This window comes from Alternaria ethzedia (genome assembly GCF_023757985.1).
Source record: "Alternaria ethzedia strain BMP 0044 chromosome Unknown scaffold_3, whole genome shotgun sequence".
NCBI lineage: Eukaryota > Fungi > Ascomycota > Dothideomycetes > Pleosporales > Pleosporaceae > Alternaria > Alternaria ethzedia.
This window is the reverse complement of record NW_026056196.1, coordinates 1,001,422-1,026,444: the sequence shown is the minus strand read 5'-3', so window position 1 is coordinate 1,026,444 and position 25,023 is coordinate 1,001,422. Positions and strand designations below refer to the sequence as shown.

The 25,023-nt window shown below is 52.4% G+C and overlaps 9 protein-coding genes across 9 annotated transcripts; 2 read left to right on the top strand and 7 right to left on the bottom strand.

Annotated features, from left to right (window-relative positions):
- Positions 1-866: 866 nt before the first annotated feature.
- J4E87_001843 (uncharacterized protein) lies at positions 867-2,566 on the bottom strand (the record flags this gene model as incomplete). The annotated part of the gene is made up of 4 exons (XM_049373484.1): positions 867-1,392; positions 1,439-1,849; positions 1,906-2,405; positions 2,459-2,566. 4 exons carry the CDS (start codon positions 2,564-2,566, stop codon positions 867-869), a joined length of 1,545 nt encoding a protein of 514 aa, XP_049236854.1.
- Positions 2,567-6,534: 3,968 nt separating this feature from the next.
- J4E87_001842 (uncharacterized protein) lies at positions 6,535-8,362 on the top strand (the record flags this gene model as incomplete). The annotated part of the gene is made up of 4 exons (XM_049373483.1): positions 6,535-6,878; positions 7,030-7,574; positions 7,684-7,878; positions 7,932-8,362. 4 exons carry the CDS (start codon positions 6,535-6,537, stop codon positions 8,360-8,362), a joined length of 1,515 nt encoding a protein of 504 aa, XP_049236853.1.
- Positions 8,363-8,560: 198 nt separating this feature from the next.
- Positions 8,561-9,238, bottom strand: J4E87_001841 (uncharacterized protein; the record flags this gene model as incomplete). The annotated part of the gene is made up of 1 exon (XM_049373482.1): positions 8,561-9,238. The coding sequence occupies one exon, from the start codon at positions 9,236-9,238 to the stop codon at positions 8,561-8,563; it is 678 nt and encodes a 225-aa protein (XP_049236852.1).
- A 1,510-nt stretch (positions 9,239-10,748) lies between these two features.
- On the bottom strand, positions 10,749-12,026 carry J4E87_001840 (uncharacterized protein; the record flags this gene model as incomplete). Its single annotated transcript, XM_049373481.1, is given in 3 exon segments — positions 10,749-10,760; positions 10,775-11,968; positions 12,018-12,026. The coding sequence occupies 3 exon segments, from the start codon at positions 12,024-12,026 to the stop codon at positions 10,749-10,751; spliced, it is 1,215 nt and encodes a 404-aa protein (XP_049236851.1).
- A 676-nt stretch (positions 12,027-12,702) lies between these two features.
- On the bottom strand, positions 12,703-13,518 carry J4E87_001839 (uncharacterized protein; the record flags this gene model as incomplete). The annotated part of the gene is made up of 1 exon (XM_049373480.1): positions 12,703-13,518. One exon carries the CDS (start codon positions 13,516-13,518, stop codon positions 12,703-12,705), a length of 816 nt encoding a protein of 271 aa, XP_049236850.1.
- Positions 13,519-13,839: 321 nt separating this feature from the next.
- J4E87_001838 (uncharacterized protein) lies at positions 13,840-14,633 on the top strand (the record flags this gene model as incomplete). The annotated part of the gene is made up of 4 exons (XM_049373479.1): positions 13,840-13,877; positions 14,022-14,035; positions 14,134-14,217; positions 14,269-14,633. 4 exons carry the CDS (start codon positions 13,840-13,842, stop codon positions 14,631-14,633), a joined length of 501 nt encoding a protein of 166 aa, XP_049236849.1.
- Positions 14,634-14,976: 343 nt separating this feature from the next.
- On the bottom strand, positions 14,977-16,830 carry J4E87_001837 (uncharacterized protein; the record flags this gene model as incomplete). Its single annotated transcript, XM_049373478.1, has 1 exon — positions 14,977-16,830. One exon carries the CDS (start codon positions 16,828-16,830, stop codon positions 14,977-14,979), a length of 1,854 nt encoding a protein of 617 aa, XP_049236848.1.
- Positions 16,831-17,408: 578 nt separating this feature from the next.
- J4E87_001836 (uncharacterized protein) lies at positions 17,409-18,034 on the bottom strand (the record flags this gene model as incomplete). The annotated part of the gene is made up of 2 exons (XM_049373477.1): positions 17,409-17,753; positions 17,867-18,034. The coding sequence occupies 2 exons, from the start codon at positions 18,032-18,034 to the stop codon at positions 17,409-17,411; spliced, it is 513 nt and encodes a 170-aa protein (XP_049236847.1).
- A 523-nt stretch (positions 18,035-18,557) lies between these two features.
- Positions 18,558-20,054, bottom strand: J4E87_001835 (uncharacterized protein; the record flags this gene model as incomplete). Its single annotated transcript, XM_049373476.1, has 1 exon — positions 18,558-20,054. The coding sequence occupies one exon, from the start codon at positions 20,052-20,054 to the stop codon at positions 18,558-18,560; it is 1,497 nt and encodes a 498-aa protein (XP_049236846.1).
- Between the last annotated feature and the right edge of the window lie 4,969 nt (positions 20,055-25,023).

The following is a 25,023-nucleotide window of genomic DNA, read 5'->3' as shown; positions in this document are numbered from 1 at the left end:
ACAACATCTTGGTCGAATTTCCCAAAGGCTGGAATCCAAAAGATGGGATCCCTGATGAGCCGGTATTCAGATTGACCGACTTCGCTCGCATGACACGATACCCTCTACCCGAAGGTGAGAAGCCCAAAAAAGATTTCCTTGGCACACCCGAATGGGCACCACCATTACCCGAACAAGAGAAGCAGCGGCCGTCCGTTGATATCTGGGCTCTGGGTGCGACCTTACAAACGCTCGCTTTGAGAATATATCCTGTCCAATCGCGGGAGGCTTTCGTCGAGAGTCGGATTAAGGCAAACAAACCCGCGCCTATCCTGATTGACGACGGCGCTTGGAAACAACTAAAATGGCGTATTCTCATACCCACCGTTTACCGCCCCCTCGACGCTACACAGGAGGAACTGATAAATCACCACGACGTCCGCATGTCCATCTGCGCCAACGGCGCGGACGCGTACAGCGCTTGGAAGCATTGGCCATATACTAGAACACTCAACACCTGGTATAAAAGTATGTGGGAACGAGACGTGGAGAAAAGAACTACGGCAAAGCAGCTTGTCGAGTGGTGCGTTCCGTTGATTGCGAGGTATATTCGTATCGCGCGGAATACGGAAAAGGCGGAAGAGTGCTTTGAGAGGGCGGCGAAGTTGAGGGACGAGGTTGAGGGGAAACAGCAGAATAGAGAGCTAAGAGCCAGGGCTATTGAGCTTTTGGATGCACCTAGCTATGAAGGTAATGGGTATGGTGATCTTTGAGGCAGAATAGATAAAACAGAAGATCCTTCAAGTCGTGGCTTGCTAATAAACATGAAAAAGCCTCCTCCTCTGCCTCGTATTGCTCGCTGTAATCAGCGGATGCGCTATCAAGACTTACAACTCTTGCTTGGTAAAAGTCGAATTCTTGACCTTTGAGATTTTGAATCCACCGGGTGCCTGAGTCTGGAACATACCCTTGGGGTCGTACTTCTTAGCCGCAGCTCGGATCTTAGCGACGTTTGCGGAGCCGTAGCTACCAAGTGGGTCCTGGTAAGCGTCGGCGTAGTTTAGGTACTGCCAGTCTACCAGAGCGTCTTTGCTGGCAGCGAATCTTTGCATCTCTTCGGTGACGGCCCTGAGCGCCTCTCTCGCAATGACTTCGGTCTCTTCTCCTTTGACAGCAATGTCGAAAAGAAGCATGACTGCGTTGTCCTTTACGAGATCAAGACCCATGACGTTACCACCGCGTTCCTTGCTGTGCTCGGCAAAGGTGGTCGGGATAGCTTGGAACATGCACTGGGTGATGAAGTCGCCGTCGGTACTGATCGCCTTCCATGCTTCGACGAACTTGGTGTGGGCGTCGACAATGTACTTGAATACGGTGGCATCGTTCTTGAAAGTCATGGTGAACCAGATGTCACTAGATCTGTCAGTTTGATCATTTTTTTGCGTTCAGGATGACATACCGGTATCCTGTAGGTTGCTCAAGCTCGTCAGTAAGGTTCTTGTGGCTTGCCTTCCTTGTAGTATCGGATAGAGCAGGGATAGCCATGAACTTGTCGAAACCTGCGGGAGCTACGTTTCCGGCAACATCCTCGTATGCGGCAATGATGACGATATCCTTCATGGCAGGTAGGTAGCTCCAGAAGACGATGCTGGAGCCGTCAGGGTAATTCTCGACATTGTCGACCCACGCTGTGTAAGCTTCGACGTGTTGTTGTGTGTGGTTCTTGTCGTGAACCCTGACACCACCCCAAAGGTCTCCGGCAGCGAATGTTTGCACGTCATAGCGGGTGACGATACCGAAGTTGAAAGAGCCACCCTTGAGGGCTGTGAAGAGGTCGCTGTTGGACGTAGCGTTCGCGTTGACAACCTCGCTGCTTGGTATTAGCGACAACCCATGTATTGTGCGATGATGCAACGGAGTACTGACCCATCCGCAAGGACAACCTCGAAGTTCTGTACCTGATCACAAGCAAAACCCCTTCGCGCAGTGTAGAAAGAGTTTCCTCCTCCGGTCAAGAAACCGGCAACACCAACACTGCTTGCTCGTCCACCCGCGACAGTAACCCCATAAGGTTCAAGTGCGCCGTAAACACCACCCCATCGGGTGCCAGGCTGGAATCGTGCGAGGTTTGCTGCCTCATCATAGATAGTTGTGTTCATAAGACCGAGGTCGAGTGTCACGCCATCATTAATGTTGTTGGACCCGGCCCAGGTCGAATGACCACCACTCCGCACCGCAAACTTGCAGTTGCTTTGCGCACCCAGGGTCTTGACAGCAGTCGAAACCTCTTCGGTAGATACTGGTTGGACAATGCAGTTAGGCTGCAACTGAGCACTCACCGACCAGTAAGATGCTGTTCGGTTTTTGTACTGTTCATCATTCTCGTAAAAGATGTTTTTCAGTCCGGCAACCTCCAGCGATGAACACTAAACCCGGTCAGCAATGGTCAAAGTTTGACTAGGGAGTACCCGTCACGCACGCAACTGTCATTCTTACTGCCAAGAACCTCGTTCTTGTGGGCGACGAACTGGGCAGCTTCGGCGTGCAATCCCAGAGATGCAACAATAGCCGGTGCAAGGAGCTTCATGCTGTCTCAACTTTAAAACTTAGCACACTCGAAAAAGATGTTGTTGGACCGATATGCCGGGTCGGTTGGGGTTTTATTGCCGCCATCGCTGCAGGCAGAGTTACCATGCCAGCAGCGGCTAACAGCACCCGAAAGAGATATCGCTCCAACTTGGCATTTAAACCTGAAAAGTCCTCCTCCTGCCTAGGTAGGCGGCTCTTATGCGGATCTTAACATGTATAGCAGAAGGGTACATATCCAGCTGCCGTTCTAACACGTGGTGTGCGCATTAGCCTTAAGGAGGGGTGTGCTCCTCTGGTCCCTGAGAAAAGAGGCGAGGGCTCCAGATATTTTCATCGATATGATAGGCAAATATTATCCTTGAACACGGGACGGTAAAATGGAACCTATCACACTCTGCACCAATGCCGCGGGCGGTCCGAACACAAGACCCACAAGCTACGGGAATAGCTAGTATCGGCCTTATCCGTCGGGGCTTCGACGTTTTCGATCTGTAGGATCAGATCTCAACCTTTTCGCACGCGTCAGCATCGACTCTTCGCTCGCATTGCGGCCAATTATCATGCTTCAGAAATGCGGATCTGAGAGGTGTTCACCATGACTCTCATAGCATATCGGTTATCGTATGATCCGATCTGTTCAGTGGAGACTGGGGCATGAACCAGATGAGCACTGAATCGTCTTGTGGACTGGAGTATGGAGGCCTGATATACAGTTTGAAGTGGTCTGAAATCAGTAAACCAGCAGCCAAATGTGCATTGGCCATGGTCGTCCCGATCACATGAAGGTGTCATATCTATCTGAGCAAGACCCCGGACCCCTTCTCGGTAGTTATTGTGCCTCCATGTCCATATCGAGGTCAACGGTCTGGCGAAGGGGTCAAGTTTACCGAGACGGGCCTTCACGTCCAGGCGAGTACTTCGATGCGATCGACATGAATGTCGTTCACATCCACTCCCCATGTGTTCCGCCCCTGGACTGGAAATTTAGCGCAAACTTGGCCGTCTAGCCTCCACAACCTTATGTGTGAAGCACCTCCGCCTGCTAGTTGGAGAAGAAGGTTTCAAGAGTCCTAGGCGTACATGCTCTCCCTCGTTGGGGTATTCTTTAGTTGCCGCTCCCGAGACCGTTGTTCATTAATCAACTATCCGTTCTTTGTCCAACGGTTGCCACGTCATGGCGACAGTTAACGGCGTCACAACCATCATCCCTCCACCCGATGGCTACGAGGTCGACTTCGCGAACCCACAGCGGAGGCTGGTGACGGAGACGTATGTGGTCTTCATCGTCGAGAACATCTTGGCACTTGCGTTTCTTGGGCAGCGGCTCTACACCAAGATTCGGCTTATGAAGCAGTTCCAGATTGACGATGGTATGATATCCAATAACAGTGGCAGAGGAACTCTTCTGACAGAGGTCCAGCATTACTCCTCCTTGGTTGGGCTTGTTCAGTGGGCACTCAAGGTCTCTTGATAACTGGATTCTCGACCGGTAGTATCGGTGTACACGCCTGGGAAATCTCGATCGAGAAATACGGCTTTTATTCGCGAGTAAGCTGACAACTCTTTCCCTCACCTACTTTTGTTGCGTATGTGCTGATTCGACGACTTGACAGCTCATTCTAGCAGCACCAGTCGTGTATGCTCCTTGCACAGCCCTGACGAAGGTCGCACTCTGCATCTTTTACAGTCGTCTCTCCCCGTCCGTCGCCTTCCAATGGGCTGTTTGGATCACCCTTTTCGTCTGCGCTGCTTCGTATACAGCGATATTCTTCAGTTTGATATTCGCTTGCAAGCCAATTGCAGCCAGCTGGGATCCTCTACTGCTCGCTACGGCAACATGCGTCAACAGAGGGGCAATCTATATTGCTACGGCTGTGATCGGTATCGTGACGGATGTGATGCTGATGGCCATCCCCATTCCGACCGTCTGGGGATTGCAAATGGCGATGAAACAGAAGATTGGACTGACAATCATGTTCTGTGTTGGATCAATGTGAGTGTCCACCGAGAAGGAAAGTCGCGCTACGAACCAATGCTGACTCCATATAGCACAATGGTCACTTCAATAATTCGCCTTATTGTGTTGATCCCAGCTTTGACAGACATGGACCAGACCTGGATCATAGCCGTGGGGTGCTTGTGGATGTAAGGCCTCCGTTGATCTGATGTGGTTTCAGGAAACTAACCACAATACAGCGTCGTCGAATCGAACTTGTTCGTCATATGCTGCTGCTTGCCGACCCTGCGACGTTTCTTAAAACACGCGGCCCCGCGATTAGTCGGCGAGAGTCGCGGATCTGAAAACAAAGATTCCTCAGGTCGCAATCGCGGGTTGCGCACCTGGGGAAGTGATGGAAACGCCAAGCGCAAGTACGATACGTTGATGCGCACTGTAGACGGCGCGCAAGGAGACGGCGACGATGAGATTCCTCTTGCTAGCGTGGCTCCTAAAGCCTCGGGTGGGCGAGAGGCCAAGGCGCCGACCGGGCACGTCTCTTATAAAGGAGACAACGATAGCGAGGAAGCTATCCTGTACGAGCGGACCGTCCAGGTCACATATGAAGGGGGTAACGGAGGCGACCCTGCGAATCCGTACACACGTCAGGTCTGGCCAGACGGGCACCTGGCACCCCGGGCCCTGTGAGCTTCGCCCCACGCTTGACACTAGAAGTGCGTTTCTCGATATGACTGCTTTCTTACGACATTGCGACGCTCTTATGGATATCCGATGTACTTAATCAATGGCTGGGTTTACGATGGATGTCGGATGCAAGGCTGGTACCAACTAGGCGTTGGAGGGTCGCCTGATTTTCAGGACAACAGATTACATAATCACTATGTCATAGCAAGTCGCGGTTATTGTGGAGCGCCAGCCTCCGCACCATCACAAATTCTATCAGACATGTCTTCTTCCACAACCAAAGCCATCGTTCACAAACCCCCCATCCGAACGTTAGTCGATAGGCCATCTGTGATTCTCTATGGAGCTATTCAGTCCGATCCCAACAAGGACTGGCAGGCACACCTCACAGCCTTGCTCTCCGATCTACCCATTGCTATCCTGAACCCACGCCGAGATGACTGGGACAGCAGCTGGATCGAAGACATATCTTTCCCGCCTTTCAAAGAGCAGGTTGAATGGGAAATGGATTACGCGCGCACAGCCGATGTTATCGTTTTCTATTTCGCAGGCGAGGCTAAGGCATTACAGCCCATCACGCTGCTGGAACTAGGACTGTATGCCGGAACAGGCAAGGCGATTGTTTGCTGTCCAGAGGGTTTCTGGAAGAGAGGCAACGTACAGTTGGTATGTGAAAAGTACAACATTGACTTGGTGGAGTCGGTTGAAGAGTTGGGTGACAAGGTACGGACAAGACTGTCGGCCAAGCTTCCTGAGGGGTCAACCACTGCGCATCCAAAGAACGCCGTGTGACATTGCCTCGTTTTCCTTTTGCGCTTTCAACCACTCGCAATCAATGCCCTGAGAAATGCGCCTCAAAAGATTATTGTGTTCAGGTCATTCGATTTCTAATTGTTCAGCTGCCAAGAAAAGCCACATATTGCCCCTCGCATTTGGTCTTCTGCATCATCCGCTTAGCCTTGTGTAGCCCGACAGCATGGCTAGCCATTCAGAGTTGTTCATTCACGCGAAGATGTAAGATTGTACGAACGAATCGTAGCCTAGCATTGCAAGCCGTCGCATCGTGGGGGTACAGGCCCAACGCAGTGTTCAGCGACCGGTCTCGAGCTGAACAGCGGCTTTGCGGATCTAGCTGCGAATTGACTCACACCAAGAAAAACCATTTCGGGACGAAAGCTGAGTTACGCGATATGTCACGTGCGTCTAAGGTCTTTACGCGCTGGCTGTTGAGCTCTGCATTCGTCTTTCCACGTGTTTCTTCCTTCCTTCAGATGTATGCGCTTTGCATCTAGGATTTACGAATGCTACCGAGCTACATAGCGACAATGTCTGGAGATCTCCGACTTCTCAGTCTCGATGGAGGAGGCGTACGTGGTCTGGCATCACTGTATATGCTAAGGAAGATACTATCCTTGGTTGGCAGCCCAAAGCCATGTGTCTATTTTGACATGATCTGCGGAACAAGCACAGGAGGTTTGATTGCTATCATGCTCGGTCGACTGGAGATGTCTGTCGATCAGTGCATTGAGGCGTACACCGAACTGATGGACGTCGTCTTCGATCCGAAAGACAGAAAACTGCCTTTCAAAATTCGGAATGGTAAAGTTCAGCCTCGGTACAAGACGAAACACATGGAGAAAGCGATCAAGCAGGTGATCTCCAAAGCTGGGTACACATCTGACGATCGGTTCAGAGGGTCGAAAATCTCAGCTTGTAAAACGTAACGTCCTAAGGTTCTTTGTCTTGAGACCATGCGCTGACTTAGCAAGGGTCGTGATTGCCATGACAGCAGAAAGTCGTAGTCCAATACGCTTTACCAGCTACGAGAAAGCCGGCGAGCAATCCAACTTTTACAACGAAGTCAAGATCTGGGAGGTAGCTCGTGCTACATCGGCTGCCACATCGTTCTTTGCGCCAATGGACATCACACACGCTGGTGCGCCCAGACGATTCCTTGACGCAGGTATCGGATCCAACAATCCCATCGACGAACTATATCTCGAAGCGATGTCGCTGTTCGACAAATCTGAAGAAGAGTTTGACAAGCAGATCCGAGTACTGGTATCGATCGGTACCGGTAGGCCAGCATTGCACGGGTTCGGCGAGAAGGTTACCGAGGTTGCGAAGAGTATTGCTTCGATTGCGACAGAGACTCAGACCACGGCGAACAAATTTCATCTGACGCACAAGAAGTTGGCGAGCCGGGGCGGATACTTCAGGTTCAACCCTCCTGACCTCTCCGAAGTGGCGATTGACGAGGCGAGCAAGAAAGGCATCATCGCGGAGCGGACTGAGGCGTTTAGCAACGATGCGCAGACCATAGAAATGGTAGAGCGCTGGGAGAACGTGGCAGGAACTGAGAAAAGTGCGTTGACTCTCGCTGTTTCCGAAGAAATGGACTTTACTTAACTCGCCTCCTATCTGGGTCGTATCTTGTAGTACGTAGATCAATGCTGACTACTATCATGCGATAGAACCAGTCATATCGCCAACTCCATCTGCAACACACGTCAAGCCTGCTGTGACAAAATTGTTCTATTCATTGTACAAAGGGCCCAAGTACATCAAAGAATATGCGCCATCGTACTGGCAGCATCTAACGCTGGACTCATACTACGTGTACGAAAAGATATACGACAGATGCGATCCCCAAGACAAAAAGGTTACTTGTACGTGGCGCGAAACTAACTACAAGTCCCGAGCAGTACTAACAAAGCCATAGTCAGCGCTTTCTTCGAGCAGTTCGGCCCCGATCCAAAGCCATCAAACAAGCAGGTCTTCGAAGCCTGGGCGCGCCTTCTCCGAGACAAGCGCGACGTGCGCAACAGCATACATCGGAAACCATTCGTGATGGCGATCTTGTACATGCTCCACGTCGAGTCTAGTCTTGACATCGCCAAAATGACAGACGTAGACCCTAATCGACGCGAGATGCTAAAGCGGTTCTCGAAATGGGTGCCGTGCAAGTGTGATGCACGTTGCGGCCGCGAGTGGAATTTTGTCAACGAGGTTGGGCTGTCGCGCGGCGGAAATGGTGGCGATGAATGTAATCTTCTGGGGTTGTTCGATGATAGCAAGTGGAAGTTGGTGTTCAAGACCGATAAAGTGCGGAAACTAGATGCGACCAGGAAGGCATGGGAAGCTTCTATGTGAGATGAGGGGAAATGTCGCTTGCTGCTTGTGTTCGTTGGAACTAGCTGACAGTTTTCTCAAGGTTGAATTTAGATATTAGGTCAATTTACAAAGCACCTCGCAACAAGTCCATTGAGAATGTCTCGCTAACCACGTCCTTCGTGCTCAGCCTAACGTTCATCGAAGTCGCCAATAGAGTCTTCGTGTAGCCATTACAAGCTAATGGTCATAGAATCTGTTGCCAAAGCTGCTGCCCGATTCGTGTACTGTTGCCATCGGCTGTGGCATCTCACTCGCAGTGGGCCCAGACCATTCACTAGCAGCCTCAGATGGCGGCACGTTTGGATTCGCTCCGGGAGGCGTCAGGCCGCTCCATTTAGCCATGATCTCATCCCGAGACCCGCCATATGCGGGTATGACTTCGGTACGGGGACCTTGAGTGACAGTCGGCTCGTACTGTAACTGAGATTGCTTCTTCGGTTTGACAACATCGTTGTTATCCTGATACCGCTTGCGCCACCAACAGAAATATCCGATGAGAAAAGCGATGACAAGTACAGCAATACCAGCCACCGTTATGAGCGCAATGGCAGTGGTACTGATCGGATTACTGCTGCTGCCACCACTACCTCCACTACCACCGGCCGCTGGGGTTTTGCTGCCGGCGGTGGGCTGGAGCCCACTAGTGATCGATCGCAGGAATTCATCGATACCCGTGGTGCCGGATCCCGCGGTCAGAACTTCTCCTTCAACTGTTGATGTCGCAAGCACGAGAATGTCGTCTGAAGCTGTTCCACATGCCCAGGAGTAGAATGTATTCGTGTCGTCAAGGGCAGAAGTGCGGGCGTAGCGGAAGCACTGTTGTGCTTGCTGCGAACTACAGACTGAGATGAGCATTCATTCTATTACAAAAACTCTGGAGGGCATACCATTGAAGAATTGAGCCATATATGGACGAGCAGGTGTCGGCTGGGAGGGAATAGCCGAAACAATCTGTCTGACCGTACGGTCGGCATGTAGCCCAACTATCGAGACACTCAACGTTATTGCAGCATGCAAAACCCTTCTCAAGTTGCTGTGTAGTGATGCAGTTATAGTTTTCCGCACACGTGATAGGCAATTCTGTTCCAGGTTAGACGTTGACTGCTTCCCAAGATGAAGATCGATTCACCTGAGTTGCCACGAATGAAACCGCATGTCGCAACGGATCTTTTGAATATATCGCCATGTATGACAGGAGCCGGCGTGATGAGACTCTCTGGGATCGCTACCTGCACTCCTGTCGCCCGTACCTGTGAATTGGGGATGTCTTTTCCAGCGACCAGCGCGGCGATACTCAAAACATGGAAGCGAAGACTTGGTCGCATCGTGATCTACGGTAAAGCGTTATAGAACAAGTTCTTGTGGTGTTGTGAGTGCCGGCGAGGAATGCGGTTTGTGCACATGCGCTGTACCTGCTTCTACCCTCGGCTACCCTTGTTCCACGAGCTGAGAGAGCAAAGTATCAGCCTTCCTGTGCAAGTATGCATGTGTAACACATCGGTCTGGCCGAGCGCCACCAATAACAATATCTCGTATCTTTGGGTATCATGGATGCCGACGGCTTGTAGGACCTTGGGTTAAGCGTGGGGTGACTTATGCGCGCCTATTGAAGCACCTGCAGGCAGCAATGTCAGCCGCAGTCCGAACGGACCTATCGCGACAATTTTCTTCGGAGGACTGTGTATGAATTAGTGATAATCAAGTGGTGTTGTACGCTGATCTGTAATGCCCAAGCTGTTCGCGAGAAGGACAACCTGTTCGTGCGATCCGGTCCCAAATGCCAAGTTCCCCAGGGCTGAATCCAAGATCCGATTGCAGCGTGGTATAACTAATGAAGCGCGAGGGCCATTTGAAAGGCACATGCTGGGTGTGTTGAGCTTGGCGGGCTGAACGTCTGCCTCAGGGATGAGCATGGCTGGATTGCAGCTGCAACGCGCCGTGAAACGCACTTCCCTGGCGCGGTGCAATCGGAAAGCAGCTTTTGCGATTCGAGTATCACACAAGCCCCTAGAATGGTATCGTTATTGGCTCTCAGCTCTCAAAAAGAGTATATGTCGAGAAAGCTAGGCATGTGGAGGAGGCAACGGGGCGGACATTCGGGCGTTGCCCAACTGGCAGTGGCGCTAAGTCACATGCGGCGCTACTGCACTCCAGCTTCCTTCAAGTCGCCCGCTCCTGGTCGCCGTCAATGTTAAACTTCACATCGTTTCGCCGAGCGTGAGAATGTGGGATGATACTGTTTGATTGCCAGTGCTCCAACGAATGAGCTCATGAACTACCAAAGATTACACGGGTCATGCTAAGCTGTCGCCCAGCGGGCTCTCCCTATAGAGTATATGGCTCTTGCTTCCATGAAACCCTTCTCTCATCCCTCATCCTGTCGAACCTTACCACGCTCTGTAGCAAAACTTGGGCACCGAGTGCACAGTCCTCTTCCTTGCAGAACTCCCTTGGGTTGTGGCTCACACCTTCTCTGCACGGCACGAAGATCATGCTCGTCGGGCAGCGCTTACTCGCATAGACGCTATCATGCCCAGCACCAGAAGTCATCTCCATAGACTGGTTAGGGCCGAGAATACTGCGCGCAGACTGACTGACAGAGGTGATGCAGTCTGCGTGGAACTTGGTTGCTGGGCTGTCGAAATCCTCGACTATCTCAACACTGAGTGGAAGACCACTTGTGCAACCGTGGTTTGAGCCTTCAACATCTTTGCCTGCGGCGATCTTGGGGAAGTCGCGGAGAACTAGTTCCTTCATCTTCGCGACTGTCTCGTCTTTTGGCGCCCTGATGTCGAGGCTGAAAGTTACCTCGCCTGGCACTGTGTTTGTTGAGCCAGGCTTTAGGTTGAGTATACCCGTGGATGCTAATGCGGCATTGGCGGTTGCAAGACGATGAGAATGAAGGATCATTTTGCTCGCTGTCAACAACGCGTCAGCTCGCGACTTGAGATCGGTAGTTCCGGTATGCGTGTCTCGTCCCTTGACTTTGATCGTCATCCATTTGTAAGCTTGCACGCCAGTGACAACTCCAATCTTCTTGTTTGCCATTTCCAGAAGCGGACCCTGTTCGATATGAAGTTCGAAGTGCGCCGCCATGGGCATGGCCTCGTGGCTCGCTGGTGTGCTCCCCAGGTAACCAATGCGCTCGAGCTCAGACTTCATGGTTGCGGTTCCAGGATGAACTTCGCGAAGGTTGTGCGCCGTTTCAAGAGGGATAGAGCCCGCCCAAACTCCGCTAGAAACCATTGACATTGGGAAGCGGGCACCCTCCTCATTAGTCCAGTTGACTACGCCGACAGGGTACTCGGTCTCCGTCCAGTTGTCAGCGAGCACTCTGAGCATCTCCACGCCAGCAGTAACACCCAGAATGCCGTCATATCGTCCACCAGTAGGCTGCGTATCCAAGTGACTTCCGGCAAATGTAGGTGGTTTGTCGTTCCGTAGTCCCGGTCGCACAGCGAATTGATTTCCCATGGCGTCAACGGTAACCTCACAGCCGAGTGCCTTTGTTGTTTCTGCAAACCAGTCACGTGCAGTCTTGTCTGCATCAGACAGCGCCAATCGCTTCATACCCGTCTCCGTTGGCTTTCTACTATCGTCAGCCACATGGACGTCCATTACTTGGACCACTTACTCGCCCCATGGCTCGCCTATACCCCATTGGCATGTGTCGTGGATATCCTTCATTAATCTCTCCTGGTTGACTTTCAGATCTCTCATCGAATCATCAGTCATCTCCTTCGTTCTGATCTGCCATTGTGGCGAATTAGAGAAGCATCTGACATGTTTGCATGCTATTCCTGCTCTGGGAGTAGGTACAGCTCTCGGTGCGGGGTAGCGTCTGCTTGCAATGCGGAGTGCAGTCGGGAATCTGTTAGCCAGCAGAGCCATTATGTGAGGAAAAGTGAGGAGGGAAAGAGATGAAAGTCATGGCGGCACGGGTCATGGAAGTCGGCATCTCAAAGGATAACATGACATGACAGGCGCCCAGTCGTAAGGAAGGGGTGGGTCGGATGTCCGATAACAGTAGTGCGGGACTATCCCGCTTTCTGATATGCAGGTTATCCGTCGGCTAATGGAAGCATGCGAACACGCGATGATAAAGCGGATGGGATGGACATTAGTTGAAGAATGGCAGTTTGTTGTTTTGGCAGTTTGTTCCAGAAAGATGTTGAACGCATGGGGCGAAATTGGTGCGCCCCATGTGCTAATAATGTGTGCATTGGTATGGGGTATCTATAGTGTAGTTTGTGCTTAACGCCTTTGTATGCTGCTCAAATCAAATTGCCTCCGCGACTTTTCTGGCTGTGCGACGGATCTCAGACGGCCTTGCCCTTCCCCTTTCCTTCGATCACTGGCTTGACGTCCTCCTCGGAGACCTCGTCCTCTTCATCGCTATCGCTCATGAACTCATCATCTTCGTCGTCCCAGCCAAACATGGCCCGTTGTTGCACAGGCTTTGACGAAGAAGCGGTCGGTTGAGCCTCGTCTTCTTCTTCCTCTGAGCTGTCTCGTTGTGCCATCAGCATCTTCTCGATAGCTTCTCTCGTCTTGTTCTCTGCTTCCTCTTTGTCCTCAACCCATTTCCCATCAAGACGTGCTGTGCCTCTGCTGTTTTGTAGCTCTTCTTGCTTTCGCTCGGTGCTGGCCACGATGTCCTCCCACTTCTTCTGTCGCTCCTCCTTTTCGCGCTGCTCCATCTCGGGCTTGATCGCGAGGTACTCAGCAAGCACCTTGGCTTCGGTGACTGTGCGCAGGCGTCGCCCGTCCAGATTTCGAGATGATCCATTCACGTCGCCCTGCTTCTTCTTGCGCGAGGACATGCGACCACCCTGGGCGCGCAGGATAGATCCGAAACCACCCTTTCCACCACATAGCGGTACGGTCAGGCGTAGGGATAGAAAGGTGTCTGCAGGGGAAGAGAGGAGCGACGACACGGGCGCAGCGTCATGACGTACGGAGCGGCGCGAGTTGGTGGTCAGGATGTAGGATGAGTTCTGGATCCATGGTGCGCGCTCGTAGAGTGTATCGTAGATGGAGGTAAGAGGCGCATCCTTCTGCGTCGCAAAGGCGATGTTCTGCCCGCGAATGCTGTTGACGATGACGGTGATGGGGGACTGGGTGGCGGCGTCCATGGTTGCGACTCGGTATTGTGTATGTCGCGCGAGCGGGGTGAATATCACGATCGCTTCAAAACGCGATTTGGGCGATTACTTCTGCTTAAAGTGAAAGTTGCTTGTTGGTGGGTGAGAGTGGTTTGGTGAGGAAGCAGGCGACTGAGTCTTGAAGATTGGGGACCGGGCCTTGGCGGAACCGCAACAGCTGGTCATAGCGCTCGCTTAGACTAGCTTCGCACCCATCACTCGAAATCGCCTGCTCTCTACCAGCGAACTTCTGCCCTTATCGACCTTCAACCACAACTCCTGACATCCCGAGACTTCTCGCAAACCGTCAAGATGCTCATCCCCAAGGCCGACCGCAAGAAGATCCACGAGTTAGTCCCCCTCTACAACAAACAATGCCACGGCGCATTCGAGCTCTGAGTTTCGCACGAAATGATACGACTTGATATGGGCTGAGCTACACTTGATTCCCTTCCATACAATTGAACATATTTGCTAACCGTTCTTCTCTCCAGGTACCTCTTCAGAGGTTAGTATCCCCGCGCACTCGAGCCATGGCTATGGCACCATTATACATTTTCGCGGCTTTGCTGCATATAAGGATAGGCTGACACACGGTCACCACAGAGGGAGTTCTGGTTGCTAAGAAGGACTTCAACCTTCCCAAGCACGGCGAGATCGACACCAAGAACCTTTACGTCGTCAAGGCTTGTCAGTACCCCCTACTGCACTGCAACACCGTCGGCCCCTAACAGTCAACAGGCCAGTCTTTGACCTCGCGCGGTTACCTCAAGACCCGCTTCTCATGGCAATGGTACTACTACACCCTCACCCCTGAGGGTCTCGACTACCTCCGTGAATGGCTCCACCTCCCCGCCGAGATCGTTCCCCAGACCCACATCAAGCAGCAGCGCTCTGCTCCTCCCCGGGGTATGCTCGGCGGCGGTGACGACCGTGAGCGCCGTGGTGGCGGTCGTGGTGGACGTGGCGGTGACCGTGGTGGTGACCGTGACGGCTACCGCCGCCGTGACGCTGGCGAGAAGGCTGAGGGTGCTGCCCCTGGCGAGTTCAAGCCCGAGTTCCGTGGTGGCTTCGGCCGGGGACGCGGCGCTGCTCCTGCTTCGTAAGCAGTTGAGGGCTTTCTGGAGTAAGGCTAGATACGGTTTCATCTTCATGTCGGGCTTTACTGCATTACAAAATGGGTTCGGATACGGCGAAATGACCGGATGATACTACGAATGGATCGCTTGTCTAAGTTGCGATGATGCAGTCCTGGACGACCATGTCCTCAATGATACCCCATAACCTTCAGTGAACTATCCTGTTTGATTTGCTCTTTGTGCATCTGAGGGCGTGTCCTGTCACAGACCATGCCAGCTGCACCTCGTTGATATTGGTATGAACGATCATGACGCGACATAGGGCGCCTTGCACTTCTTCACGATCTCGTAGCACAGAGAATCGTCTGTCTCAATGTCCGCCCTTTCCAGTCTTCATTAACCCATCGCCGCTCTGCATCCAATTAACGCAAGTCTGCCCGATCGGCTGTCCACCTGATTCCTTCTCCACCAATACCCTCAAGAAGTCGAGTCTCTCCTCTACACTCGCATGGGCATCCTCGCGCCCCTCTTGCTTCAGCGAGGCCCTCCCCAGCACAGCGATATTCCTCGTACTAGGAATCCTCAGATGCTCCTTCTCAACAACAAATCGCGTCTCCTCTGCTAGATGGCATACCCAACTGCACAGACTAGCATACGCAGAGGGTTGCTTGGGCTTCTTCGAATCCGCCGTCATGGGATCAGGTATAACGTGTTTTGCATGCGCCGGCGCGCGGAATCTCGTTCCACCAAAGTCATGCGAGCAGCATGGTATGGCGATGAAAGGCGAGGAATTAAGGTATGCCAGTAACGGTGTCCATGGGGTGAGTTCGTCAGCGTGGTTGCTGATTATGAAGGTACCGGATGAGAAGATGCCGTTGTGATGGGGTGTTGAGGGGGCACTTGTGTCTGAGGGAGGTGGTTGGAGGATCTCAGGTACGAGGAGCATTTCTTGCAGCTTCTCTGTGTGGTGTGGAGGGAAGGTTTCCCATGTTTTTCTTCGTCGGGCGTCGAAACCCCAGCCCTGCCAACCTTCGGCGTTGAGGATGTGGACGAGCAGACCGTTTCCGCAGCCGATGTCTACGAAGCCTGGAAAGCTAGCTTGTGCTGTTTTATAATTTTGCTCTTTCGCATCTTCCTCCCCTTCCATAAAGTCCTCGTCATGCTTGATTTTGTCTTTAGGTCCGTACATGTCCGTCCATAGCTCCATGAGGAAGGCAGCAATACCCAGGTCTTCGAAAACATGTTTCTCAGCAGGCGTCTGCTCCACCCATCCTTCGATCAGATCTTTTGCATACTTGCCCTTCAAGAATGCATATGTGTCCTGGAACTTCTTTTGACTGATGACTTGATCGTGATGAACGCGCTTCTTATACCCAGCTTGCCGACCGCGCGAGTGTTTGTGAATGACTTCCAGAAGCTTGAGACCAGTGCGCGAGAGGCGGTTATCGAGAGGTTGGCCAGGGAAGAGGGAGTAATGGATAGATAGGTGCCCGGGTGCGTATATCAGAGATGTATGTGATGATGTAGAGGTGGATGGAAAGTATGTATATAGCATGGCCAACAAGCGGACTTTGGGGTGATAGTAGGGAATGGCTTCTGGGGTTGCAGCATGAGGAATGTATACAACCATATACCGCTCTGCTTTAACAGTCTCCTCCTTTCCATCTGTACTGGTGACAGTAACGTCTTCATGCGATACAAACAGATGACAAGTCTGCATCAGCGAGTCATCCAACTTCGGATTCCGAGGTATGAGTTTCCGTACAACCGTGTACTCTAGCTCGTACCCTTCTATACCTCCATCGATCAGTTGTGGTCGGCATTCTGGTCGTAGATGCTTGACAATACTCGCCAGTTCCTCTGGGGTACTGGCCTTGGGATTGTATGTTGCGTCTGCGAAACTTTGGTAGGAAAGCTCTGCGCGCGCAAGATGGGTCGAGGTGCGATTAGGGTTCTCCAGCAGATCGCGACTGGTTTCGAGAAAGTACTCAGGCGCGAGATTTGCCGGCGCAGATTGCATTATAGTCCATATCTCGGGTGGGAGGCCGGTAGAAACCTTGGGTGCACTGGACATGTCGTAGGGTGAGAACTTGCCGCCTGCAGATTCTTGGTTTTCGGGCTTCGCTATTGATTGTGCTTTCCCCAATTCTGCGTGATCTGTGCCCTTATCGCTGGTTCGTGGCGTTCTGGTTTCGCGATTCTCGTGTTGCTCATCGTGTGCCATCTTGTCCGTGAACTATCTCTTGATCTTGAATGACTCGTCCACAATGATAAATTTCAACCCCCGCCTAAATCAAATGATCATCAGATTGCTGCGGTCCAAGCGATAGTCAGGAGCAACCCTCATCGGCGATAAGTTGCTTCTTTGATAGTAATCGTTGTTGTGGATTCTCAAGTTGCGCGGTGGTGATGATGGCGTTGGTGGTAGAGTACAAGCGAGCAAATCGAGGTTTAGCTGATCCACCACAACCCTAGAGTGCGGCGAACATCTCTGGGGTCAACAACCAACACGGTACAACACGCGCCCTGTATCACTTTTCATTACAAATCTGGACCGTGATGCATGCATTTCGTAACATCTAGAGCATCAGGTTCGGTGCGCAAATCCGGGGGACTTCTCCTGGTCACAATAGACGCATCTGAAGAAAACGACGTTTACGCGCAGCTCCATACCAGAATTCTATACTCTAGCTGTACTCTGTCGATAGTCTATATCCCACAGATCTGATATCTCTTCAATCCCTCCAAATAACGCCCTCACAATGCACTTTATGCCCAACGCACCCCTTCCTCTCACCACATCTACCGCCCATAATAATGCGCCATCTCCAACCCCGCCCTCTTAAACCCACACTTGACATAGAATCCCTCATTCGCCTCTGAGCAATCCAAGATAGTCTTGTAGCAGCCCACCTTCTCCGCGACAAAGTCCAGCGCCTGGATGATCCTCAGACCCAGCTTCTTGCCCTGCTGGTCCTTGGCTACAGCAATGTCCTCAATGTGTCCTACGAGGCCGAGCTGGTGGATGAATTTGCGTTCGACGATGAGGGCGCCGGTGCCGACGATGGCGTTGGACGAGTCGGTGATGCAGAGGAGGAAGTATTCGTCGTTGCGGGCGGACATCCAGTCGTAGCGTTTGTTCCATTGCTATATGGAGGTTGGTGTGTTAGCGGTGCGCTCGTGCTACGTGTGTTTGCTTCGGAGGGGGTGCGGCAGAGCTATGTCTTGCTTGTTGTAGGGGGTTGGGAGAGGTCAAGTACCTCTTCGGTTATGTCTCCCACTGTGGTGAGCACCCTAAGTACATCTAGGAAGCTATTGTGGTAGTCTTTCCTCTCGAGAGGTCGGCAGCTGTAGCCTTCTGGGAGTGCTTTGAGGACTTCGGGCGAGATGAGCTCGGAGCTGAAGAGTGGGCCTTCGGTCGTTGACATCGTGTGTATGGATTGCTTCAAGCTGGTGAGGTATGAATGCAGGTGGTTAATTGGTTCGTGACGAGGTCTGCGACGCGATTGACCAGTCTTTCTACAGCTCGTGCCAACGCGCGGGATTGGGTGTCGCGGGGGTCCTTTGGTGTCTTATCGATAAGCAGGCGGTGAGAAGGAGGTCGCGGCTTTCAAGACAACCGATAGATTAATGTGAGCTTGGTAGCGATACTTGAGACGTTGAGTATACGAAAACAGTGCAGCGGTTCGATTTTCAAGATGCCTGGGTACTCAGCAAGGTGGCTACACGATCGTTGCGATAGCTGGGCAATGTGCCAAGCATCCAGGAACCAGATCTATATTTGGAACATTCAGGGAAGCCTCGTCATGATCTTCAGGAGCTCCCTCGTGTCGGCTCGTCACGATCGTATTGCGACACCAAAGCATTGACAGAGTCCAGTCACAAATTAAAGATATATTTAATTGCAATGCAGATTATTGAGTACCCACACTCGTCCGCCTGTTACTATCTTTATCGCGAGAACCTGACCTGCCTGACTGCTCTTAGCACGTCCTCCGGCTTCAGATCTCCATCTTCAAGGTCGAGCCCCACAATCTTCGCCAGCGCCTCTGTGAGCTCCATGTTCTGTCTCTGCAGCAACATGGCCCTCTCCTGCATCCGTGCCATCTTGCTGATCGAACTCTCTTCCTCGGCAACCTCGTCATGGCCACTGTCAATCGCGACTGAATCTGACAGAGGTTCTGGTGTGTGAGCTGGCGTCGGTAACGCTCCAGCAACCGGCTCGGGATGCTGCTCTTTCTGTTCGTACGTCGGCAATGGCTTGCGCTTGATGCGCTGCAAGTCTCGCAGCTTCCGAGCTCTCGTCTGATCTTCTCGGTTTGACCGTGGCTCGGGCGATACCGCTAGTGGGTGGTCATCAGCCGGCACCAGCTTTGGTGACTTGGGTAGCCTCTTCGGGCTCCGCGGCGACACAGGAGCTGGTTCGGAGAACGAACGACGCCCATGGCTGGCCATTATACGCTCCACTTTCGGGCTGGCGAGGGGATTCAGCATCTCCTCATCGAATGTAATGGCGATGTGTCGGGAGCGTCGTTGTTTTGGAGGTTGAGATGTGGGAACAGCAACCAGCTGAGTGTTGCGAGGGCTTTCGGTCGGTATGACGATCCTGAGATGTCGCGCGCCTCCAGACGTGGTCATCTCGCGGGCGCACGTCGGAATAGGCGCCTGTCTGCGTGCTCGCTGAGGAGAGCCTTCCACTGATCCGACGCGAGCAGCCAGAGTCTTGCGCTGTTTGACTTTGAACAGCTTCATTTGCTTGCGAGGTTGTGCTGTAGACTGAGGATCTGTAGATGGTCCAGTATGTTTCAGGTAGTAGCTGAGATCATTCAGACCAAGATCAGCACTCGCTGTCAGTGCATCGTGGCTGAGAATTGGTGGCGCCAATCGTCCTACCTGCGAGGAACCTACGCGGCCAGCCTGTCCGACGTCAAGGCGTTTTGAGATTCGCTTCTTCCGAACGTGGAGATCGCCCTCCAGTTGCTTGTCGTCGTCATACAACGAATGTTGCTCCTCGTCTACGAAGACAAACTCTTCATGCGTGGAGACGACAGGCTCGATCTGGGTTGGGAAGCTTGGGTTCGTGAGCCGCTTTGGACTTCGATCCGGCACTGCTGGTGGCGGCTCATGCAGATCTGGTTCACCGATGGCATAGATATCGATAGGCTCTCTGGTCGATTTCGGAAGAGTAGGCTCAGGTGAAACTGGGAGGGGAACATCTCGTGGATCTGGTGAGTAGGCGTGACAAATCGCCTTCGATACAGACACTGGACCACCCGTCTGGCTATCGAAGTATCTCTGGATCACCCCAAAAGTACCCATTTCGCCAACTTGCTCGGTTTCGATTTCAGGTAGCAGCTCGCTCATAGTGTCATAGCTAGCCTTGCGTCGGTGCTTGGCTACCAGTGGTTCCAGTGGCGCATGTCGTGCGGCATTCGTTAGATTCGGCATCGTTACTTTGAATGGCGTCTGGCGGCGCTGGCGCTTCTTGTCTTGTGGGCGATTGGTTGGGATGCTTGCGTTTCCAATACTAGCATTGCGGCCTACACGCTCGGAAGACAAAGCGGAGCAAGGCTCATAAGTAAGCACTCTGGCCAAAGGAACGGAGGACGAGCGTCGATTTGGCCTGGCTGACGGTTGATAGACCTCAAATGACGACGGCGACGAGATTTCCTTGGAGTCAAGCTCGATTGCCTCCCGAGACTCAATCGTGGTGGACCTTCCAGTAGTATTTGACGCTGTTGACGAGCTACAAGCACGTGGGCTTGCAGCAATACGATTGTTGCTGGGTGAACGGAACCCTTGAGAAGTTCTGGGACGCGAGTAGTTCTCTTTGAAACTTCTGGAAGGTTGGTACACGTCGAGTGGCTTTGAAGACCGCATTTCGAAATGTCGTGGGGTATGGTTGAGGAAAGAGCCTTTGCGTCTTCGTTGGCACCCAGACTCGTCTATAAAGTGCACCGGTGATGACAGGCCATAGCCAGTCGGTGGAGTCCCTGCAGTGGTCGGCGGGGTGTTTTCGTCCTGCGTCGAGGCCGTTGAATTGCGCTTGAGCGACTCGGACGACACGCTTGTGTTCATCTTACACGTCTCTCCCAACGCCCCAGTATATTCAAGAACACTCCATCTGGTATTCCCGAACATTGGAAACGAGTTTAAGAGATTTTCTGTCGAAGCAGACGACATCATGACTGCAATCTGGCTGCTAGGTACCCTTAAAGCCGACTTGGGAACCACAGTCCTCATTCAAACCCGATGCCTAAACGTGAGCTGTAAGTACTGCTTAGCAGGGAAAGCTGGCTCAGATTGTGGTACAGCCAGGACATGGGTAACTCAGCAGACGCAGTAGTGTTGTATCTCACGAAGACCGCTGCTTGTTGGCTGTAACCCCAAGCAGGGGTAGGTGGAGGGTTGGCTTCGGTGATTGGCAGAGGCGACGTGGGATTGGCCTTAGTGTCTAGGAAGTATGGCGACCGGCAGCTTTCTTCGCGCCTAAGCTTGCTGCAGATAAGACAGTTTCTCAAATTCGACAGGAGGAAAGTGATGTGGTGTAATCAGGGGCGGATCTGAGTGTAGGGATCACTTCTCGAGCTCGTGATGCCGTGAGGTGAGCAACGTAACACTACAGCGTATTGACAGCGAAGCCGGTAGCCGACAATGAGGTCGCATAGATCGGGAGATGTCTTTGCCCTGAAAAGGTCAAAATGATAGGAGTAGCATTTGAAAGTAGTGGAATCTCCGCGACGCAAAGGATGTTTGCAGCCGAGGAGCACAAACTTTAATTGTTTGCCCACAAAACATTTCAGAAATCGCCGCGGAACTCAAGCTGCAAGCCAGCCACGATCTGGAGAATGTGTCGCTCGCCGATGACGATAACTGGGCGCATTGCTTTGTAGTACGAGTGCACGATGGTGATTGGTGGCGATGTAGTACAGGTAGAGATTGAGGGCAGTGCGGCTTGCTTGATCCGGCGACGAGGGGAGCGCCTTGCTGATATCGCGCTTTGATGCATTGAGGCATATGCCGATGCAGAATGATCCGCGACAAGGGACTGTCGATTTTTGCTTGAATGATGTGGAGTGCAGAATCCAATAATTGAGAATGGGCGGTGTGCGTCACGGTGGTACAGGAACTCCTGACTAGCCAGAGGAAGTCGTGGCCCTCACGCACTTGCGATGCTGCGACCACGCATAGTCGTGATCAATGCACTGCGCTCTGATGTCTAGAAGACGCCGAACTGCACGCTCTAGGCTATAACACGCTTTAGATATTCCCCGACGTCGGGAAAGACGTACGGTAGTTCACACTCAACGCGATTCAGCTCACGGCACGCGCGTCGATCATTACCTGCCAGATCTCAGCCACAGAGCGCCCCTTTAGGCATCGTGGCCGATCTTCATCTAATACGATATCAGGGCATATGGCCCAGGAAGTAATAATGTCGGATAGCTACATATACACAGGAACGCGACAGAACGCCAGACAATGCTGATCAAAGTGTCCGCCACGCCAAATGATGCCACAGACTACTAGAAGTAGCTGTTGCCAAATCATATACATAAGGAAATCATGCTGCTCCAGCAGCTCCGGTTGGCCAGATAATGTACAATCAGCCATTCTTTGGCTTCTTATTTTTGATAAAAGGGTTTGGTGGTTCGCGAGGTCGTCTGCGGATCTTGGGCTTTGCCATCGACATGCCGCCAATGACATCCCCCGGCGGAGGAGCGACCGCGCCATGCGTTCCGTTACTCGTCTCTCCACTGGGCGTTGAGCTCTTGCGTTGGGCATCGGCCATGCCAGCCGGGGTTGATCGTCCACTGCCACCATTCATAGTGTTGGAGGCAGAGTCAGACGGAGCGTCTTCCATCTCGGCGTCGCTACTCTCGTGCTTGATTACGCCTGCGTCGTTGCTGTCTTGAAACTTGCGCTTCTCGTGATGTACAAGTGTTCGTTCGTTCTTTATCTCCGACTTGATCTCTTGTTTGATAGCCTTGGGCGCTGATTCTGAAGAGGTACTCGACTGATTGCTGGCAGCCCTGCTCATGGGCTCTGACTTTACTTCTAATTTGACCTCTGGTGTGGGACGATTAGGTTGCACATAACCCTCCTTTGGCGCCGGGAACTTGCTAGAATGCTGGTGCAGCATCTTTGGGACGTCTTGAGCAGAGAACCGCTTTCTCTCCTTAGCGTCTACTATGAGCTTCTTCCAGAACTCTCCTCGCATAAGCGAGTCGGAGTTACCCAACACCCACAAAGACGATTTGGCACGTGTGAGACCGACGTTCATACGACGGATGTCCTGGAGGAAACCAACGCCACCTGACGGAGAGGCTCGTACACAGGAGAAGATAATGATCTCGCTTTCACGACCTTGGAAAGCATCTGTAGTGTTGAAGTCGATATCTTCGATGATGTTCTGACCGTATGCGTTCATGAAACGCTGTTTGAGTTCGCGCAGCTGGCTCTTGTACGGTGTGATAATGCCAATCTTTCCCTTGAAGTCGTAATCGGGATAGTCGGAAGTGACTCGTTTGTACAATTGCATCGCGACATTGATTTCGGCAATGTTGATAAGCGAATGGCCCTTCGGAGCAGCTTGGTGCTGACCCTGGACATCGAAGAAGCGGTAAGGTCCCAGCAGCATGCTCTGATGCCAGGGTTGCTTGCGCAGGGCGGCCATATCGCCACCGTCCAAGAGTCGGCCGTCGTAGAACGTTCGACTGGGGAATAAGCTGATCTCCGGGTGCATACGATACTGGGTGTCTAGTAGATGCACGTCGTCTGGGTGGTTCTTTTGCATGCGAACGAACAAACTCTGCTCGTATTGAAAGGCGGCCGCCTTCTTCGAGAAGACTGTTGGAGGCAGTTGCTTCGGATCTCCGACCAAGATACACTTGGCGCAACCATACTTGAGGGGGATAAGAGCGCTCATCTCAACACACTGCGCAGCCTCATCCACAATAACAGTTTCGAACTCAATGCTCAGACCCTGGAACATTTCGTGTCCAGAGCCGCTGAGTGTTGCGCAAATGACGTGTGCGTCATTCAAAACTGCTTCCTGTGCTCGTCGTCGGTTCAGGTCTGCGTTACGGCCGGCGAGCTTCTCGTCATCTTTGACATTGTCAATCTTTGTACCCAGGGCCGTCTTCCGCCTGCGCAACGCGTTGATATCATCGTCTAGCTTGCTCGCAGCTTCGCCTTTGACCTCCCCAGTATCTCGTTGCTGGTAGGCCTGCTTCAATTGATCGGAGATTTGCTTGTGTTCCTGGAAGAGCTTTTGCGTCGCTTCTCGGTCGTTGCCGTTCGATGGATCTACACCTAGTCGCTTGTTGACAAGCTCTTCTAGCGTCACATCCTGTACACTGGCTTTGATAGCGTCGCCACGACCTAGGCGCACAATGTTGAGTTTGCGCGACTCGCCGCTGAGGGTCTTGATGCCGTTCTTAAAACGCATGACCAACTCATCGACGGCCGCGTTACTCGGCGCGCAGACAAGCAATTTCTTCGAAGCAGCATCTGAACGTTGCTGGCCTGGAATAGCGATAGCGGTGCCGCGGTTGCGAAGACTGTCGCTGAGAATCGCTCCAACGATGGCGGTAATTGTTTTGGTCTTTCCGGAACCGGGTGGTCTGCAGTCTTGTTAGTATAGTAATTGCCGACACGCGGATGTTGGAATTACCCTTGAATCAACGTGAACGCATCATTGTCGATGGCAGACTTAATGGCCTTCGCCTGCGCCGGGTTCACGTCGTAGTTGGAAATGAGCGGCTGGATCTGGCTATCCTTGTAGGTCAAAAGCGGAGAGGGCTTCGCGCGGATGATCTCGTCACACAGATCATAGTACTGAAGACCTTTAAGCGCACCGTATTCGCGCTCTAGAGAAGTAATCGATTCGAGTTTGAAGCCGAGGATAGTGTTGTTCGGTTGCAGTGAGGTTGACAGAGGATTGCCTGGTACGACCCGGTACGAAACTTCGATGTGCTGTTGCTTCCTCTTCACGCGGAATACCCTGGCAAGACATGTGGGCTCATTCGCAGAGGGCGACTTGGTCCGCGAGAAGAGTATGATGTCTCCTTCAGAAATGAAGACTTCCTTGTTCTCAACGTGGGTCATGGTGCTACCAACTTCCTGGAACATGTCGACAGCAGCTCGCGACGTAATTCTGATCTCGAATGGCTTGGACTGGTTCTCTTCACGAGCCTTGACGAAACCTTGCCATGCCTCCAGAGTCAAAAGAGGCTCGAACGTGTTCTGGTAATCATTAGGTGTACGGAAAGTACTGAGAACCTTAGAGTACTGGTCTGGCCTAGACTTGGGCGGGAAGTCGCCTTCGTGGAAGTAGTTCCAGCCAAGGATAGTACGGTGCAGACTGCTGAGATCAGGCGCCAGACGAGCACGCATGTCTTTGGCAGAACGCTGA